The sequence below is a fragment of the Palaemon carinicauda genome, chromosome 11 (assembly GCF_036898095.1).
Source record: "Palaemon carinicauda isolate YSFRI2023 chromosome 11, ASM3689809v2, whole genome shotgun sequence".
Lineage (NCBI taxonomy): Eukaryota > Metazoa > Arthropoda > Malacostraca > Decapoda > Palaemonidae > Palaemon > Palaemon carinicauda.
The window spans coordinates 153,624,277-153,643,415 of record NC_090735.1 but is presented as its reverse complement, the minus strand read 5'-3'; the positions used below and the strand labels follow the sequence as shown (position 1 = coordinate 153,643,415).

The 19,139-nt window shown below is 33.4% G+C and overlaps 1 protein-coding gene across 1 annotated transcript in view; it reads right to left on the bottom strand.

The window, feature by feature from the left end:
• LOC137649535 (uncharacterized) overlaps window positions 1-19,139 on the bottom strand; it is a 62,599-nt gene that overhangs the window by 18,745 nt on the left and 24,715 nt on the right. The window contains exons 2-3 of the mRNA XM_068382520.1: window positions 9,733-9,865; window positions 8,879-9,093 (exon numbers count right to left, since the gene is read on the bottom strand). Of these exons, the coding sequence (XP_068238621.1) occupies window positions 8,879-9,093; window positions 9,733-9,865 (348 nt within the window). The remainder of the gene's footprint in view (window positions 1-8,878; window positions 9,094-9,732; window positions 9,866-19,139) is intronic.

Genomic DNA, 19,139 nt, shown 5'->3' with positions numbered 1-19,139 from the left:
ATATATATATATATATATATATATATATATATATATACATAGATATAGTGTGTGTGTGCATGTGTGTATGTAAAATTCAAAAGAATACAGTGGTCAACTACAATAAATCATAATTTTGTTTCCACTAGTTCATCTACAGGATTAATATATGGATCGAGATTTTCACAATATAAATAAATATATATATATATATATATATATATATATATATATATATATATATATATATATATATATATATATATATATATATATATATATATATATATATATATATATATATATATATATATATATATATATATATATATATATATATATATATACATATTTATATATATTCATATATATTGTAATTGTAATTTCCCGTTTGATACGTAAAATTAACAGTTATTCATCTCCCAATGAATAGAGTTATGATTATTTTCGAAATTAGAGTTTACATTGCAGTTTATGACCTGAGTATGTAAATGGATCATAATTAATTTTATTAAAATTTTCAAAATATACGTGAATATTATAATTACACTAACAATATAAAGTACGTATCACTAATAACAAATTCTTTTGAAGGTATACAAGCCAATAAACATTTCGAATTGGTTTTCTCAAAGAATTGGGTCTAGAAGTAGATTAATCCGTAATCAGTTTATAACCGTCGAACACTCCAATGACCATTTAATAAACCAAGTGGAAAGTTTTCCAAAAAATTGGATGTGTTTTCTGTTCAATTCGTTGCGGTCAAATTAGGATAATGGCATTTATTCTTGGTTTATGCTATTTCTCTCTTATGATGGACAAATTGGTGTATTTCTAGTTTTTTTTTTTTTTTTTTTCACAAAACGTTGATATATGCAGAATTTATTTTAAGTGAATTATTATTGCCCGTCTTTGTTTTTGAATATTGGAACTTGTGTTGAGTGTGGTTTTTCGTACGGTTGTTGCATCTTTAGGAACAGAACAAAAAGAAACTTTTCAATCATTTTAGAGTCATGGTCTCAAAACGTTTTTTAAAGAATTCGACATTTGAATACCTGAGAAGTTTTAAATAATTAAGTTGACAACATTTCCTAACAAGATGCTGTTAATTTCAGTCAGTATAAAATAAACAGAAACATGACGAAATTTATATATCTTTGTCTTTTGTTAACAATTTGAATATTTTGTGAAATTCTATGCCATTCCCTATTTTTCCTTTCCCTTGATTTTTTTTACGTTTCATCTTAAATGTCCTTCTGTACTTTCTTATAAATTTCTGTAACATATTGTATCTTTAATATCGAAGTTGTTTACGATAAATAATTTCCATCTGTTTCTTAGTCATAAATTGGAGAATGGTGAAAGAATAAATAACCCAAATTCTTGTCAGGAATGCGATATTCTATGACATAGTGTTTAATAATAATAATAATAATAATAATAATAATAATAATAATAATAATAATAATAATAATAATAATAATAATAATAATAATAATAATAATGGTAGTAGTAGTAATAATAATAATAATAATAATAATAATAATAATAATAATAATAATAATAATAATAATAATAAACTGCCTATATTACTACATATCCTCTTATCATCCTGTTTCATTACAATAAATCGTATCCAAATATTGAAAAATACATAATAAAAACCATATAACAAATTGGCTTCCTATTTTCAAATAAAATATAATTCTAATTTTCAGTACGGATTACGTGTTACCATAGAATTTTGACATCAAATTTTTAATTTCATCTTAAGTCATCTCTATTGTGTGAGGCACCAGTTTGGTGATAACAGAGAGGTGAGGTGAATGCAACTAACTTTATTTCAACAAACAGCAGGTTTATATACAGGACTTTCAATGGAAGAAAGTCACAAAAAATTTCCTCCCTAAAAATAACATACATGGGAAATAGGGCACCCTGCAAGTAACCTGGCAGGAGATATACCAGTTTTAGGCAAGCAATAGAGACTGAGTTCTTTGCCACACATATTGATTAAGGATACTTTCGGTGCATGACGGATACGAGGAAAGGGCCAGTATAAGGGAGTGTTAGCAGTTGCTTGCTAGATGGTTGTGCAGGAGACCTTCATTACCGATTGCAGATCTGATGGTATGTTTTGCTTACCTGGGGGCTTGGAAGTCTGGTGGCATGGAGCAAATTTTCCCACAACGTAACTTAAGTGCTGCAGATTGTCAGAGGATGTTGCAGATGGAAAAAATTCTGCATGGACGATCAATGGGTCGCCATGTACCATTTTAGGAGTGGCCGTTAGTCCCAGGAGGACCCAGGGAATCTGCATATCCCAGTCGGAGTCTTTGTATTGAGATATCAAAGCTGCTTTCAGGGTGCAATGAAAACGTTCAAACATTCCATTGGCAGCAGGATTTAAGGCAGTTGTCTGATGTAGGGTGAGTTCCATGAGATTCACTAATGATGTCCATAATAAAAATGTTAAAGTTACCCCAGTCAGAAGTGATAGACTCAGGAATACTAAATTTTGGTATTCATCCTAAGAGTAAGACAGATGTGCATGAGGCAGACATTGAAGATTCCATGGGAATAGCTTCAGGCCAACGAAAGGTGCTATCAATGATGGTAAATAGGTAGTGATGTACTTGTGATGCGGGTAAGTGCAAAACTACATCGACGTGAATGTGCACAAAGAGAAACTGAGGTTATGGAAAGTTCCCTTTATTGAATCTATATGTCGATGTACTTTTGAAATTTAGCATGATATACATGCGCGGACCCAATATTTAGTATGCTGTGCCAAATGAACTTCGTCTTCACTAGCTGTGCAGTAAATCGGTGCAAGGGATGTGAAAGACTATGAATGAAATTAAATACCTGTCTGCACATGGGAGCAGTGCTGACATCAAAGAGGAGGGTGGCGTTGGAGTTGTTGAAGAGGACCTCTTCCCAATGGAGGGATGTGCAGGATGACCTACATGCTTCATACTCTGCATATTTCTGTTAATCTTTGGTCAAGGCATTGGACAATCCTAGGTGAATGGCAGCCAATGTGTTTTTTGAAAGGGCATCGGCAATGCAATTAATTTTCCCAGGGATGTGTTAAAAGGTGCAATTGTATTCAGCCATGGCGGAGAGATGTTGGCATTAACGGGCGGACCAGGCATTGAACTATCAAGTGAAGACGTGCACCAGAGGTATTTGGTCCATGTGGATGAAAAAGGGCATACATTCCAAAAAGCGGTGAAAGTGATGGACAGCTAAGTGCACTGCCTGCAATTTGTGGTCGAAGGTAGTAGATGGATTACTCTTTGGACAGTTTTATACTGAAAAGAGTCAATGAGCGGGTTAAGCCATTGACCACCAGTTTGAGTACTACACCAATAGTGACGTCGCTGGTTTCATATGGCACAGGAAAAGATAGACCAGCAAGAGTTGATAGGGCAATTTTTGCGTTGCAGAAGCTCGCTTCTTGATGGGGACCCCACTTCCTTTCTTTTTTCTTACCATTGACGAAGGCATAGAGGGGGCAAGAGTAGCAGCGATAGCTGGCCGGAAATGGTGATAATAGCTTATCATGCCCAAGAAATCTCACAATGGTTTCATGGTCCAGGGCATGGGGAAGTTCTGAAAAGCTGCTACCTTCTCAGGGAGGAGTTGGACTCCTTCAGGAGTGATGTGATGCCCTAAGAAGGATACTTGAAGGTACGCTTCTTGTACAGGAAGTACTGTTGTAGTCAGTTGACCACGATATATAGGTGACAGTGGTGTTCCTCTTTAGAGAAGGAGAACACAAGTATGTCATCCATGTAACATACACAGAAGGGGATATCCAATAAGATGCTGTCAATAAGACATTCAAAAGTGGCCACAGCATGATGATAGCCAAAGCAAGAGTAATTGAAGGTGTATGTAATATAGGGAGAGGTGATGGCTGTCTTGGGATGTCTTCTGGGTTCATGATCACCTTATAATATCCCTTCAGGAGGTCTATCATGGACAAAACCTTCACTTTGTATAAGTAGTAGGTCGTGTAAACGATGTTTGGAAGGGGGTAATGATCTGATTCTGTCTGCATATTCAAACGCCTATAAACTTCACATGGGCACGTGGAGCCATCTTTCTACAGGATGATGTGTACGAGTGACGACCATGGGCTTGAAAAATTTTAGCAAAGGCCCATTTCTTCCATTCGGTGCCAGACGCCTGAATCTGGTGAACACTGGGGATACCATCATCTTGATATGGTGATAAATGTTCTACTTTTCAGGAACCGTTGGCGTTTTGTGAAGCTCCGGAACGAAGATTTCCAGGTACAATATGAGGAAGGTAGGTGTATTCCTTCGTGGGTGTGCTGATGTGGAGTACAAGGTTGGAGGGAAAGGGTTGAAGAGGTGTGCTTGAGTAAGTGTCTGCGTTGACTAGCCGCTGGTGAACTACATATACCAAGAGGTCGTAATGTGAGAGGAAATCCTCTCCAAGGATTGGCAATGCGACGTCAGCAATGAGAAAATTTCAGTGATATTTGATGCTTTAATATGATAATGTGAGGTCCTCATAACAATGGGTGGGGATTGCAGATCCGTTGCTAGCTACTAGGCGGACGTCGGCAGATTTAGACAGACTATGTCATGTCCTGGGAAGTGGCCTTGGCAGAAAAGAATAGCAAGAACCCGTATCTACCAAAAAATTGCATGCTCATACCTGCATCATGAAAAAGGAAAGATTAGTGACATGGTAGGTCACCGCTATGAGTGATGGCCTACTTACACGTTTTTTGTTCACTAACAGCCGTTTGAATATTTCTTGGCAGCAGCCCTGTATCTTAAGTGGTAGTAGCATAACTGCGGCCAATGGGTGTCAACAAATGGCTGTAGAGGTCGTTGGTTAGGGCATGAGCGAGTGGTGGGTGGTTGGCGTATTTTTCCTACACTAGCACGTCACGGGATTGTCATACGTGTCCTACTGCATTAACTCACCTTTGGTTGATGTTGAATAGCTATCCTCTTCCTCAGGAGTGCAGATGTTTCTGGAGGTCTTGAAGGTGGCGAAGTGGCTGTCCATAAAGATGTCGACTTTGGTCACCCGGTCCTTCGTTGACAAAATATTGACATCGGGGATGGCAGCGCGTACAGGTACAGGTAGGCACCATACCCAAAGGGAACGATGTAGATTTTCTTCATAAGGAGAACTGTCTGTGGCATGTTGCAGAAGAGGGATACTGGTCATTTCCCTTAGAGCGAGCGAGGCCTTTTGGTCCCCCATGGTTGTTGAGAGAGCTAAAAATGTTTGACTATTCGGGAGACTGGCAAAGGCAATTACTGTTCCAGGAGATATTTTTTATAAGTCACCGTATGTTATTGGGGTGGCCCCTTGCTCGTAAAGCCAATTGGAGAAACTGGGAAAGTATCCTTGTGGATCACCGGGAGAACAAAATCTGCTTTCGTGCTTGACTGAGTCCCAACCTTGATGCGAAACTGGACTTCAGCACGTTGGAACCAGGCAAACACTTCTCCGCTAGCAATGGCCTGCAATTTCATTGAGGCGGTGAGTGCCGAAGAGGCAGGTTCGGTGGGCGGTATCTTCAAACAGCTGTGAGGGGGTAGGCGGGAGGAAGCAGACACTCCACTGGTCATCAATGTGTGAGGCGCCAGTTAGGTGATAACCGAAAGGCGTTGTGAATGCAACTAACTTTATTTCAATAGATAAGGGGCTTATATACAAGACTTTCAGTAGGAGAAGGTTACAAAATTTGAAACACATCAATTTGTGAACAGGTAGACAGAAATCATTTATGCTAACAGTAAGGTGTAGAGCACGATATACTGTACAATAGCAGAATAATTCATCTTTTATAGTACAATTCATGCTGTTTGTCATCTCCACGATATATATGTACATATCCGTTGTTTCTCCAACTGCCCCCAAGCCATGCCAGGGCCATAAGGTTTTCTCAGGGAAAACTGGAAACTAACCCCCTAGTATAAAGATATTGGGATTTATATGATAGGACAGGATTAGAAAGGAAACTATAAGAGAGATTACTCGAGTGCTATACAGTTTGTGGAGGATATTCTGGTGAGGGGTAAATGGAGATGTTTCAGACACTACAAAGAATATCGAGTATGAGTAGGTGTCGTAGCCTAGTCCAGATGATCACCAGACAAGGACGTTTCCATTAGACTACCACAACATTTTCAAGGATATATATCCGAATAGCTACGTTTGTAAAGATTATGTGCTCCTTTGATCCATCGCGAAAAAAAACTGCATTTCCTCATTATGTAAATCAACCTCAAGGGTCACACACACAGAGGCAAACACACACACATTTTCTTTATATCTATAGATTTATACTGTATATATATATATATATATATATATATATATATATATATATATATATATATATATATATATATATATATATATATATACACACACACACACACACACACACACACACACATATATATATATATATATATATATATATATATATATATATATATATATATATATATATATATATATATATATATATATATATATGTAAATTATATACATACATATATATCTATATATGAATATATATATATATATATATATATATAGATATATATATATATATATATATATATATATATATATATATACATATATATATATATATATATATATATATATATATATATATATATATATATATATATATATATATATATATGTGTGTGTAAATAAATGTATGTATGTATGTGTACTCTATATGTGTATGTATATATAATATATACACACATATATATATGTGTGCGTATATATATATATATATATATATATATATATATATATATATATATATATGTGTGTGTGTGTGTGTGTGTGTGTGTGTGTGTGTGTGTGTATCTGTCTGTCTGCCCGTGAGTGTATTTATATGTGCAAGTACATCTGCATATGTGAATATATGTATAAATTACAAAATTATTTAATTTTTTTAATTTTTTCCTCACGCATGTTGTTATCTTGGTGAAAATGTAAGTATATCAGGGTTGCGGAGGATTTGTAAATTAGCTTTCGGAGAGGGGAGCTTACAGAGGATGTTTCCCCGAATAAACTTAATACCTTTGCATAAATTGGGAGGATCGTGTAATGAATGTCATCATGCCAGTAAAAGACCAAATACTCATAGAGTATCTTTTCATCTATCGTGAAATAAGGGCTCGGGTAATATCTATGAAACATGAAAGGTTTATTTTTATTATATGTTTTAGTGATTTTATCACTAAGGAAGGATTTGAAACACTATGATTCATGATGAAGAAAGAAAATTTTACGATATAAAATTGTTTTTATTTTTTTTTTTTTTTTTAAGTGAACAAATGATTCATGGTCAGTAGGTAATCTACAAAATACGAAAAAGTTCTTGGTAACAGATTAGTCTCTCTTTTCGAAAACGATTTCAGTAAAGCTAAAGACTTCTTTATTCTGACAGTTTAAAGTTCCAAACCTAATTTCAATTACTTTACATTATTTTCATATTAACATACTTTGTACTATAACTAGTAATCGTTAATGAAATGTCTAGCTATGAATAAGCGCTGTTTTATACCGAGTCATAAATAAGTTCTTATTTTTTACTTCTCGTGATTTCCCAATGGTATTATCTAAATAAGATTTTATCCTCAATATAGGATCACCATATTACCATAAGTTATGATGCATCTGTTACAAGGCCCATCATCACGGTAACACTAGATACTTAAAACACTTAACGGAAATCAGCAAAGAAGAAATCATGTAAGATAACGTCTCTTTCCATCAGACAGGAGAGGGAGAGAGGCACCCATAAAATGTATATCATTTTGGTGGATCATATTACTTTGAATTTTCCTCGAATAATATTTATTAACAATATCTTATAATTATAATTTTTATAATACCTCGTTTTCTTATGGGGATTATTACCTTTTTCAGAGTTGTTTAATAGTATTTGTTTATATAATAAAGACCATGTTGAATAGAAAACAGCTTCATCGCTTCGAAAAAATCGAAAAAAAAGTAAAAAAGAAACTCTTCCATGTGCGAAAACCACTATAAAGTATCTGGTAATCTTCACTTACTTTTTTTTTCAGGATGTTTATGACCATCTATGTACAGTACTATGCTGTTGGTTTCTGGTTTATTTTGCCATTCTTATATAACGGGTAAATTTTACCGTTTGTAGTTTACTTATTTTTTTTCTTCCTTTGATTCTTTCATTAAGGCTTGCGTTGTTTTAATTTTTCAAGGGGCCATGGATTACCTCATGACAACTATGATAATGATTATAATGATACTAATGAGAGGGGTACTCAGTAGAGAGCATATCTTTGACACGCAAAGAAGTCTTATTTTGCTCTAACTCAACTACGTAGTTGTACTTCAATGTGTTTTCTTCAAAAATACCCATACGTCCACCAAGTTTCCTTGAAATTGGTTCAGTAGTAATCGCGTAATTTAAAAACTAAATAATAATAATGATAACTAAGTATTTGCAATTTACTTAATATTGCGATTACTTTCTAAGTACTGCTGCCTGTTTGTACACAGATGTATTTTATCCAGAATGTTACAAATTGATACTTAAGTCATACCCAATATGAATGCCTAGTTTGGTCAAAATTGGTATTGTAGTATTTTATGTAGAGTTGTTTACAGACAAACAAACAAATAAATAAACAGACAGGGGCGAATATATATCCTGGTTGGTGAAGGCAATAATAGTGAATAACAATAACCGTTATGATAAGGGTAATGATAATAATCTCGGACAGACTCTGTGCATGAGCGTGAATGTAAGTCTTTGCATAAATGGTAAGGACACGGATCTCCTAATTACATCACAGTCTTCAACCTTTGACAAATACATTACCAACAACGGTCAAATTGACCCTGTAGTTGAGCGTAGGCGAATGGTGAAAGTCAACCCGACATCGATACATTCCAGCATCATCCATCTCCGCTTTCTGGATGATGAGGGCTGCTGGCGATCTGTCTGTCCGGAAGGAGGTTCTCCTCGACAGGGTGGAATTGGCATCTGGCTTCGTCTCCTTCGGCTGCCCCCTCAGGAGCTCCCGGAAATCGTAGCTGATTGAAGAGAGGCGAGAGGCAGAATACAAATAAGTTTTTTCTTTCTTTTTTTTTTTGGCTCCTAGTGGTTATTTGTTATTTCTTTGCCCCGCCACTCTGTTTATTTCCAAAATAGGATTGAAGGAACTTGAAAATGTTTTTTGCTGATTTTTATTACGAGAGTTGTGCGAGGCTTAATATCAGTTGCTTGAGTTAATGGTTATTCAAGTATAAAAAAAAGCACTATTGACCATTAACTATCGATTATATACATAACGTTTGATTTATTTTTATTGCATATTTAGGTGGAGAATAGTAGGAAGGTGAATATTATTTGTTCAATGTATTCTTTTAGACTATTGCATATCAATGTCATAAGCTTATATTCGGCATATTTTAGAAAAAAACAATTATATTTTCTCTATAATTATCCTTCACTATGTAGTCAATGACTAATAATAGGTACATATAATTAAATTGTTACGGGAGAAAAGAAACATGTAAGCTAAATCCAATTTCTATCACAGATTCATAAGGAATATTTTTTGCTGAAAATTATATCTCCTTTATTCCATCTATAAGTTGTCTTGCCTATAAGCCAATGACGAATAAGGATTTTTGAAATACCGGAGGGCCCTTCCAAGACAGGACATTCACCTGTAAAGTGGAGTGTGGAGTCCTTCTTTAATCCAAAGGATAATCTGCACCGAGTCCTCCGGATCTGTTGACCTAAGGTCACAGGGCAAGGCTGCATCCTCACCCTCCACGACGGACACACTTGATATGTCAACTGTAAAAGGAAATGTTGGGAAGAAATTTAATAATTTTCCTTTTTTTTTTTTCTTTTGTTTATTATTGTGATATTTGTAATAAAAATTACTAAATATAATAATAATAATAATAATAATAATAATAATAATAATAATAATAATAATAATAATAATAATGATAATAATAATAATAATAATAATAATAATAATAATAATAATAATGACGATGATGAAGGCGATGATCATGCAAGAGACACTAATATGACTTGAAAATACGCCTCTGATTATACTATTGTAATAATTATTATTGTCGCAGAAGTGACTGACCTTATATGAAATGCCAATAACTTTTCGAAGATATCCCACCTAACTCATAGCCCAGTCATTCCCTAACCATAGATTTAAGAGCGGGGGTGGGAGAATAGCTGATATTTACAGCGGCGGGTCAATAACTATTATACCAATCGATATATTCCAACGAAATTTTAAGGGATTGTTTAGATATATATATAATCTTTGTTTCTGCCAATTTTCATGTTCACACCTGCTATAGGCATTCCATGGTTGTCACTTTTGTTCTTATGTAACGACTTTTAGCTAAAAAATCACTGAGGATGAGCAACGTCTCTTAGAGTTTCACAGATAATCAAATGATTTTAACCAGGTTTGAGATATCCACGGGAGGCCGATTTTCAGCGGCGCCGTAAATTACTAGTAGAATACTTCACATATCTAAATGTAATTTTCAGGGATTTATGGAATGTATATTTAATTTGTCCATACACATTTTCATGTTGATATCTGCCATATAAAAGCCACAACAGAAGTTTATATCGGTATGGGTTGGATGGTTCTTTTAAGCTGTGCAGTGAATTGTTCCTAGAATAATTTAAATAGGCAAATGAAAATTTCAAGGGTTGATGTGAAATATAATTTCTCTGTTTCTCCCAAATTTATTAGTAATATCTACAATTCAAAAGACACATCTGTTATGTAGCCTTCTTAAATATGATTTTTAAGTTTAGTGAGCGACATCAACGAGGGACAATGCCATTCCCATAAACAATACCGGTCCCGTTGTTATTCATTATTATTATTATTATTATTATTATTATTATTATTATTATTATTATTATTATTATTATTATTATTATTATAACTTTAATCATAACAATAGCAATAAACAAATAAATATTACGTAACAACAGAAGAGCAATAACAACGACGAAAGGCCAATTAAATGTAAGAAATTTGTCTTTAAATTTTTCTTTGATCCTCCAGCATCCTCGCTTAGAGCAACGTATTCAAAGTCATTTGGCGAAATATATGACGCTTCTGATAACGAACGGCAATGCATCAGTAACAATTAACCATTTACATAGAACATTTGCACAAATATTTATGCGACTTCCACTTTCCATACACAGAGGAGAACAAGGAAATTCTTGCAATAGCAAAGAGATGGATAAGATTACAAAGGGTATTGGTGGAAGTCGGGAAGACAGAGAGATGTATTGACCACCGTATAATGAATTTATGGAAAGCAAACTCTACACTCAGTCGTACAAGGAGTACAATAACGTAGTTTCTCATTAGAAGAAGAAGAAGAAGAAGAAGAAGAAGAGAGAGAGAGAGAGAGAGAGAGAGAGAGAGAGAGAGAGAGAGAGAGAGAGAGAGAGAGAGAGAGAGAGAGAGATTAACTGAGTAGTAGATGCGAGTAGAAAAAGAAAATTTTAGAAATTATTGACACCTCATAAAGTTTTTTGTACATCAAACACTTTTTACATTTAGCGTGTGTATCACTATTATTATTATTATCATCAATTGCTAAGCTACAACCCTAGTTGAAAAAGCAGGATGATATGAGCCCAGGGGCCCCAACGGGGAAAATAGCCCAGTGAGGAAATGAAAGAAGAAAAAGTTAAATATTCTAAGAAGTGTAACAACATTAAAATGAATATTTCCTATTTAAATTATGAAGAATTAGAGAGAACAGTGTGCCCGAGTGTACCCTCAAGCAAGAGAACTCCAACCCAAGACAGTGGAAGACCATGGACCCCTAACTCTTTAGCGGTAGTATCTCTAAATTTTAACATGCTGATTTTCAGCACCACACGGGGTTTATATGCTGACCTTGGTTGTCATTGCTGGTCATAATTCGAAGAAAAGTAGTGTTTTGCACATACACATTCATTGCTGTTGTTCAAAAGAGAACGAGCTACACATACACACATACACACCTTAACTACAGTATATACTACTATCCAGTTCTTCTTATTTCAATTAATCTTAGTATATCCAAATTTATTTATTTCAGCTCTTATAATATCGCAGAAAGAGCATCTTCCCTAGCCAGAATCCTGACTTTGTATGTAGCAAGGTTCGATTTCAGAAGATAGTCTGTTCTACTCCTGAGATTTTTATCAGTCGCTGCAGTTGGATATTATTGCCCGCCATCTTGGGCAGTTGTTCCCCTGTCGCTGGGGACTGGGGGCGAGAGAGAGTTTTTTTTTATTCATGCCTGGGTTTTGGACGTTTTTCATCACTACAGATTGGTGATGGTGGGGGACTTTAGTCTGATCGTTCATATGAAACTAACATAGTATGGGCGAGCCTTACTAGTAAAGCTTGTTTAATCATGGCGATACACAACCCCTTTAACCACTTTATAGCATCCCCACTCAGAGAGGGATTTGTATATAAACACACACACATATATATATATATATATATATATATATATATATATATATATATATATATATATATATATATATATATATATATATATATATATATATATGTGTGTGTGTGTGTGTGTGTGTGTGTTTATTTATATATATATATATATATATATATATATATATATATATATATATATATATATATATATATATATATATATATATATATATATATATATATATATGTGTGTGTGTGTGTGTGTGTGTGTGTGTGTACTGTATATGTATGTGGAAGTACTACAAATCTACTTCTATCAATTTTAGAAACTGTAAAAGAATTGCTCTTACTTTTGTTGATATAGTTTCATATATGCCTCATCATATAATATGTTAGGTTCCTTCAGCCTCATTTTTATTTTAAGAACCATGATAAAAAGTTTATCATGAGTCGGACTTCCTGCAGAGTAGCGAGACCATAACGATGAAAGTTTAATCAACTTCTTTGTGTTTTTCTATTTTCTTTTTTTTTACTTTAGTTAGAACTTAAAAGCGCTCCATTTTTCAGATAAGCTTGAAATAATTTTGCGTTTATATACATATTATAAAGGAATAAATTCCATGTAGATTTGGGAAACACAATTTTTTATTCCTTTTAGCTATCACATTTATATATATATATATATATATATATATATATATATATATATATATATATATATATATATATATATATATATATATATATATATATATATACATATATATATATATATATATATATATATATATATATATATATATATATATATATATATATATATATATATATATATATATATATATATATATATATATATATATATATATATATATGTGTGTGTGTGTGTGTGTGTGTGTGTGTTTGTGTGTGAGTGTGTGTGTGTGTGCGTGTATACACTTCAGTATTTCGAGCTATATTTATCAAGGAGATCAATAAGCTTACAGGGAAAAAGTAAAATACATGAACAAATTGATAGACATTGATTGATTCAACAGTAAAAATGATATCACGGTACAAGAACGGTAACATACATAAATGGAAACTACGTAATTTACAGTACACTAGGACAAAATGTGTGTTATGGGAGTTAGAATAAATATATAAACACCCAAAATGTTAAGTTTACATAGAGCACAGGAAAAAAAGACAAAGAACATGTATCACAAAATAGGGACGGAACTTAAACAGTAACGTTAAATACTAGACTGGAAGTTAAGGGTTAGGGAAAGTCACACTACAGATCGTTTACACTTTACAAAAAAAAAAATGTGAAATGAACTGTTAAGCCCTATGTGAAAGAAGAGCGCTAAATGAGTGATTTAGAATTTGGATAGTGGTTTAATGGAAAGAGACTCGAGGAAAAGTAGACACTAGCTGTTAGAAGACTCCAGTGATATTATGAAATTAAAATAGTTGGTGGTTTATTTGTATGAGAAAGCATAAATATGAATGGTGTGCCCAGTGCGATGACTGACATCTTTATCGGAGTCATTGCGACCCCCTCCCCCAGGAGACGATTGGAACAATCGATATTAGATACCAAATTACATTTGGGACAATTATACAAATAAAACTTTGAAGTCTGCATCTGTCTTTAAATTTAAACATATTTCATTTTGTCAGGGAGTTTTGGAAACCAAACTTTAAATTAAGAAACCGGTGTAAATCAATGCCTTTGTTGTCTACATTCAACGTTCCTATAATTACATGTTAATAGAACGTGACCCAGAGGCGAAATAGGTATCAATTGTTGATAAGATATAAGTCGAAAAACGTGATTTCATCATGGAACCTATGCTATTCTGAAGGAATGTGTAACGAGAATTGATTAAAAAAAAAAAATAGCGGACCATGACTGAAATTTTTTTTTAATCGTAATCGGGTAAAAGTGTTCTTTCTAAGGGTACCAGTATTAAAAGACTCATCACCACGAGAAATCGAAATGTCTAAAATGAGATCTTATTATTTTCCGCTAAATGCACAGTAAGCTTGATATTAGCTTGGAATGAAATTTGAGGTGTATATAACTGATTGTGACTTGTCAAATCGATTCTCATGGTGGTGAAAATGTTTATCTGCCTTCGATACGATAATATGAAGCCAATTTTACGATTTACGAAAAGTTATGATTTAGTGTCACCTGGCCGCCAGGAGTGAAGCCGGTTGGGAAGCAAACACAGGGGTGAGATTTAGTTAGGGTAACTGAAGATACTGCTGACGGGGAGAGGTGCTATACGGGAACATCAGATAAGGGGATATTTTTACGATTGGTTTACTTTAAATTTTTTTTATTTCTGTCTTACTTCTGGATTGTTGAAACGTCCTAATTTGAAAAAGTATGGGTTTCCCCAATTATTTCCATTTGTTCAAAGTACTGTAAATACACCAATAACACTTATTTTCCTTATAAGGAATATTGTTCATTAGTGAACATTTACCCACATTTTAAGTATTTGCTCAGTCCGCCACAGCCAACTACAAAAGCTCATAAAATTGTATCTTCTTAGATGAAGTAGCAAGGTGTCTCTCTTTAACATAACGTCTTTATAGGGTTTCTTAAAACAAAAAACTCAAATTATTAAATGCTCAGTCTTCGTCTTCAAAATTCCTTTCTTAATCGAACTATTAATTTACAAGGTAAAAGATTACCTACAGACTTTCAAGAAATTTAGATACATTTGAAAGGATTACCTTAAAGGATAGATCTTTTTTAATCTTTTAATTGACCTCCCAGCATAATCCTGCCTTTCAAGTATTTAATCCGACTTGTACTTTCGTGTTCTGAACATGGCTGTAAATATATGGTATCTTCAATAAAAATTACTCTTGTTCTTCATTCCACTCTCATCAACCCACGAAGAGAATAGTTCTCCTTGTAACCACCCACCGAGGATTCAAATTTTTGAAATATCTAAGCCCCAAGTATGTCGAAGAAAAGAAAGGTAGTTGATGATAATTGTGTGTTTCAAGATAACTGGACGATAAACTATCTTTTTGTAACATTGAAAACTAAAGCAGTGTGCCTCGTTTGCTCAGGTGTACTTAGTATATTGAAGGAGTATAACTTGAAAAGACATTACTTGACAAAACATCCTTCATTTCACAATCTTTCGGGTCGACCAGGAAAAGAAAAAAATATATACTTAAGAGCCTTGATAGGATAGAAAACGTATCTTATTCAGAAACAGACTAAGAATGATAATATTGTGCAAGCCAGTTACATTGGTGCATAAAAAGGCTAAGTATTCGAAAATCACAGTAATTGAAAAATCTTAAAACAATGTTTGCTTCTCGTATCAGAAATAGTGTGTCCATAAAAAATAATGATTATGAAAATATCAGTTCATCTCGAAGAACTATGACAAGGCTCATTGAAGAATTGAGATCTGATAGAGAATCAAATCTAATGAAGTTATGTTTGAAATTCGAACATTTTAATTTAATCACAGACGAGAGTACTGATAGGCTGATAAAGTTCAGCTTTCAGTGTTTGTGTGTGGTGTTAATTCTTATTTGAATGTTACAGAATAAATGCTTGGTTAGAAATCAATGAAAGGAACCACAACAAGAGAGGATATTTTGCATGAAGTGACAAATTTGATGAAAACAATTCTATCTATCATTTGACAAACAGTTTTGTAACACATGGTACACCTTCCGTGGTCTGGTGTAAAAAAAAAAAAAATTATTTAAAAAAGATTAAAGAGATTTCGATGCACAGGGAATCCAGCAGTTTTATTATCTTTCATTGTATGATTTATCAACAGAATATTTTGTGAAAAATCTATGAAATTTTGAAACATTATGTACACTGTTGTGTTATATATCAATTTCATAGAATACACAGCATAGATAAGCAGATTTTTCTTCCTTTGCAAATGAGCTCCAGTCACTCAAGGTTGAATTTTCTGACAGGTTCCAAGACTTTAATCAAGAGTTCCAAGACTTTAATCACCAAAATTCATATTTTACAATGCTTTTTACGCCATTTGAAGTTGAATCGGCTCTTGAAAATCTGCAGTTGGAATTACTTGAGCTAAAAGGAGATGAAAATTTTCATCAAAGATTTAAAGAGAAATCCCTACTGGAGTTTTATAAGTTTTTTCCCGAGGGAAAAGTCTCTGCAGATGCTGAAACAAGCAAGAAATTATATTTTCATTTTCATAAGTACCTATTTACAGCATTTGAACAGTTATTTTCTTGAATTAAATATGTCATTAATTAAGACTTGCTAATGAACATTTGCATCTTAGCTTTAGCGACGTCTGAAATCCTACCTGATATTGAAATGTTGGTCAAGAATGTGAATGAACAAAAATCTCATTAATACAGATGTTCAGTAATCATATGCTATTTGATAAAACATCAATGAATTTTCATGGTTTTTTACATTATTTCAAATAAGATTTATTTATACTAGAATATATTTTTCATTAGAAAATAGTAAAGAAATATAATTTAAACATTGATAAAGAAAGTAAAATAATAAAATAAAAAGGAAAATCGGGACTGCGACAGTAAAGTGAATATAAATAAAGAAGTGCAAAAAAAGATTATAGAAAGGAAAGTAATATTTCTTGTACTACGTATACATGTGCTTATCATGTGGCCCTCGCCCACTTGAAAATAGCGAGGTTCGGCCCGCAAGTGACGAACAGTTGCCCATACGTAGTCAATAATATTAGGATTTGAAAGATTCAGGACATTGGTCTATGAGTAGTTTCCCAAAGTGACATGAATATGGTAAAATCCTGTCCTATGGGAACCCCTTGCATACTATAAATTTGATTGTATACCTGATAAAAAACAAAGATTCATTTACAGCAAGCTCAACTAGCTTTTAAAGAACGTTGACGGTAAATCGATGAAATTAAGACGTCTGTTTTGGGAAATAGCTTTGTTAGGGTCTTGCATATATGATTTCTGGAAAAGGAATATTTATGAATAAAAGGCTGACATCATAAATGGCTATGAACCTGTAAAGATCTTTATGAAGAATCTGAGATACAAACTATAAATGATTCTGTAATGCATATTCATAGGTTGTAATATCACTTAAAAGAGAAACCAAAATATTATCTGGATCAACTTTAGTTAACCTATAGATAATGTTAATGAAAGTTATATCAGTGTCATGATAGGACCGATATGTCTGACAAAAATTAGTGTTTAAATTGTTCATACTTACGATTAACTTTATATAACACTTTATGGAAAAAATTAAAACCTGAGGATCAAATTTCTCAAAATCCAGATTTAATTCATAAAACATATTATTAAGAAGCCCAACATCAAAACAATATCAGTTTTCTGAGAAATCAATTTAAAAACAAATGATCAACTGCCATGAAAAATAAAATCCACATAGGAGATTTTAAAAACTTTCAACCAAATGATAAGATACAGGGTTCTTCAAAATCTTGGTGATTTTGATAAATGATATTTTTGCTTCCGTTCATATTGCTTTTAAATCTTTAGCTTTTTATAAGTAAGAACGCCCTTCTTTTATGCACACACACAAACACACACACGCATATATATATGTATGTATATATATATATATATATATATATATATATATATATATATATATATATATATATATATACGATCTCTCTCTCTCTATCTCTCTCTCTCTCTCTCTCTCTCTCTCTCTCTCTCTCTCTCTCTCTCTCTCTCTCTCTCTCTCTCTCTCTCTCTCTCTCTCTCAGGACAAACGTAAGTATACAGGCACATTCCCTGAACCCAGTTTGTCTTCTTTTACCTCTGTAGTAAATCATGTAAATTATTTGTCGTTATAGAGCTGAAGGAGATGAAGCAAACACTAGATGTGATTATCACTGGGTCCGAAAAGAATTCTATCCCATCAAAGCGTGAGGACTGTGATGGTGTAATCCTCACGACGCCAGAGTTAAGTAATTCTTAAGATATCATCTCTGACCCACATATATTGCTGAAGCCGTTAGGTGATAACTGAGAGGTGAGGTGAATACAACTAAACCTCATTTAGCAATCATCGAGTTTTTATACAGCGACTTGCGAGCAAGAACGTCACAAAAATTCAAATATATAAAATATTTTGCTAGCATGAAAACACAGGATAGTCTCTTTACAGTGCAGGGAAGAGCGAGTGATAAGATACAAAATCAAAACCGTCACAGCGTACGAGTGTGTATGAAACACGAACGGTACAGAAGAGTTCTGGATCTAGGATTTTTATGATTCTGACACCGAATATTGTACGTTATTTGATAGAAACGGTAAAATAGAACCAAATTCAAATTTATCACAAAGTCTAATGCTAGTGGCATGAAAATAAAAGCTATCACATAAACATGCCACTTCAAAAAAAGAAAAAAAAAGAATTACCATTTTTGTGACACCAATTTTTTCAATGCCTGCTACCTGTAGATTACCATCAGCAGGGCTATTGTATTTCTATTACCAACATTGCTCTTATAATAACTTGCTCCCGCCATTTTCTAATTTACATATAAATTGCACTATTATTCTTCCTGAAGATCCAATAAATTCTTTACTGTTAATCTATTGTTTTTTGTTCAATCCCGG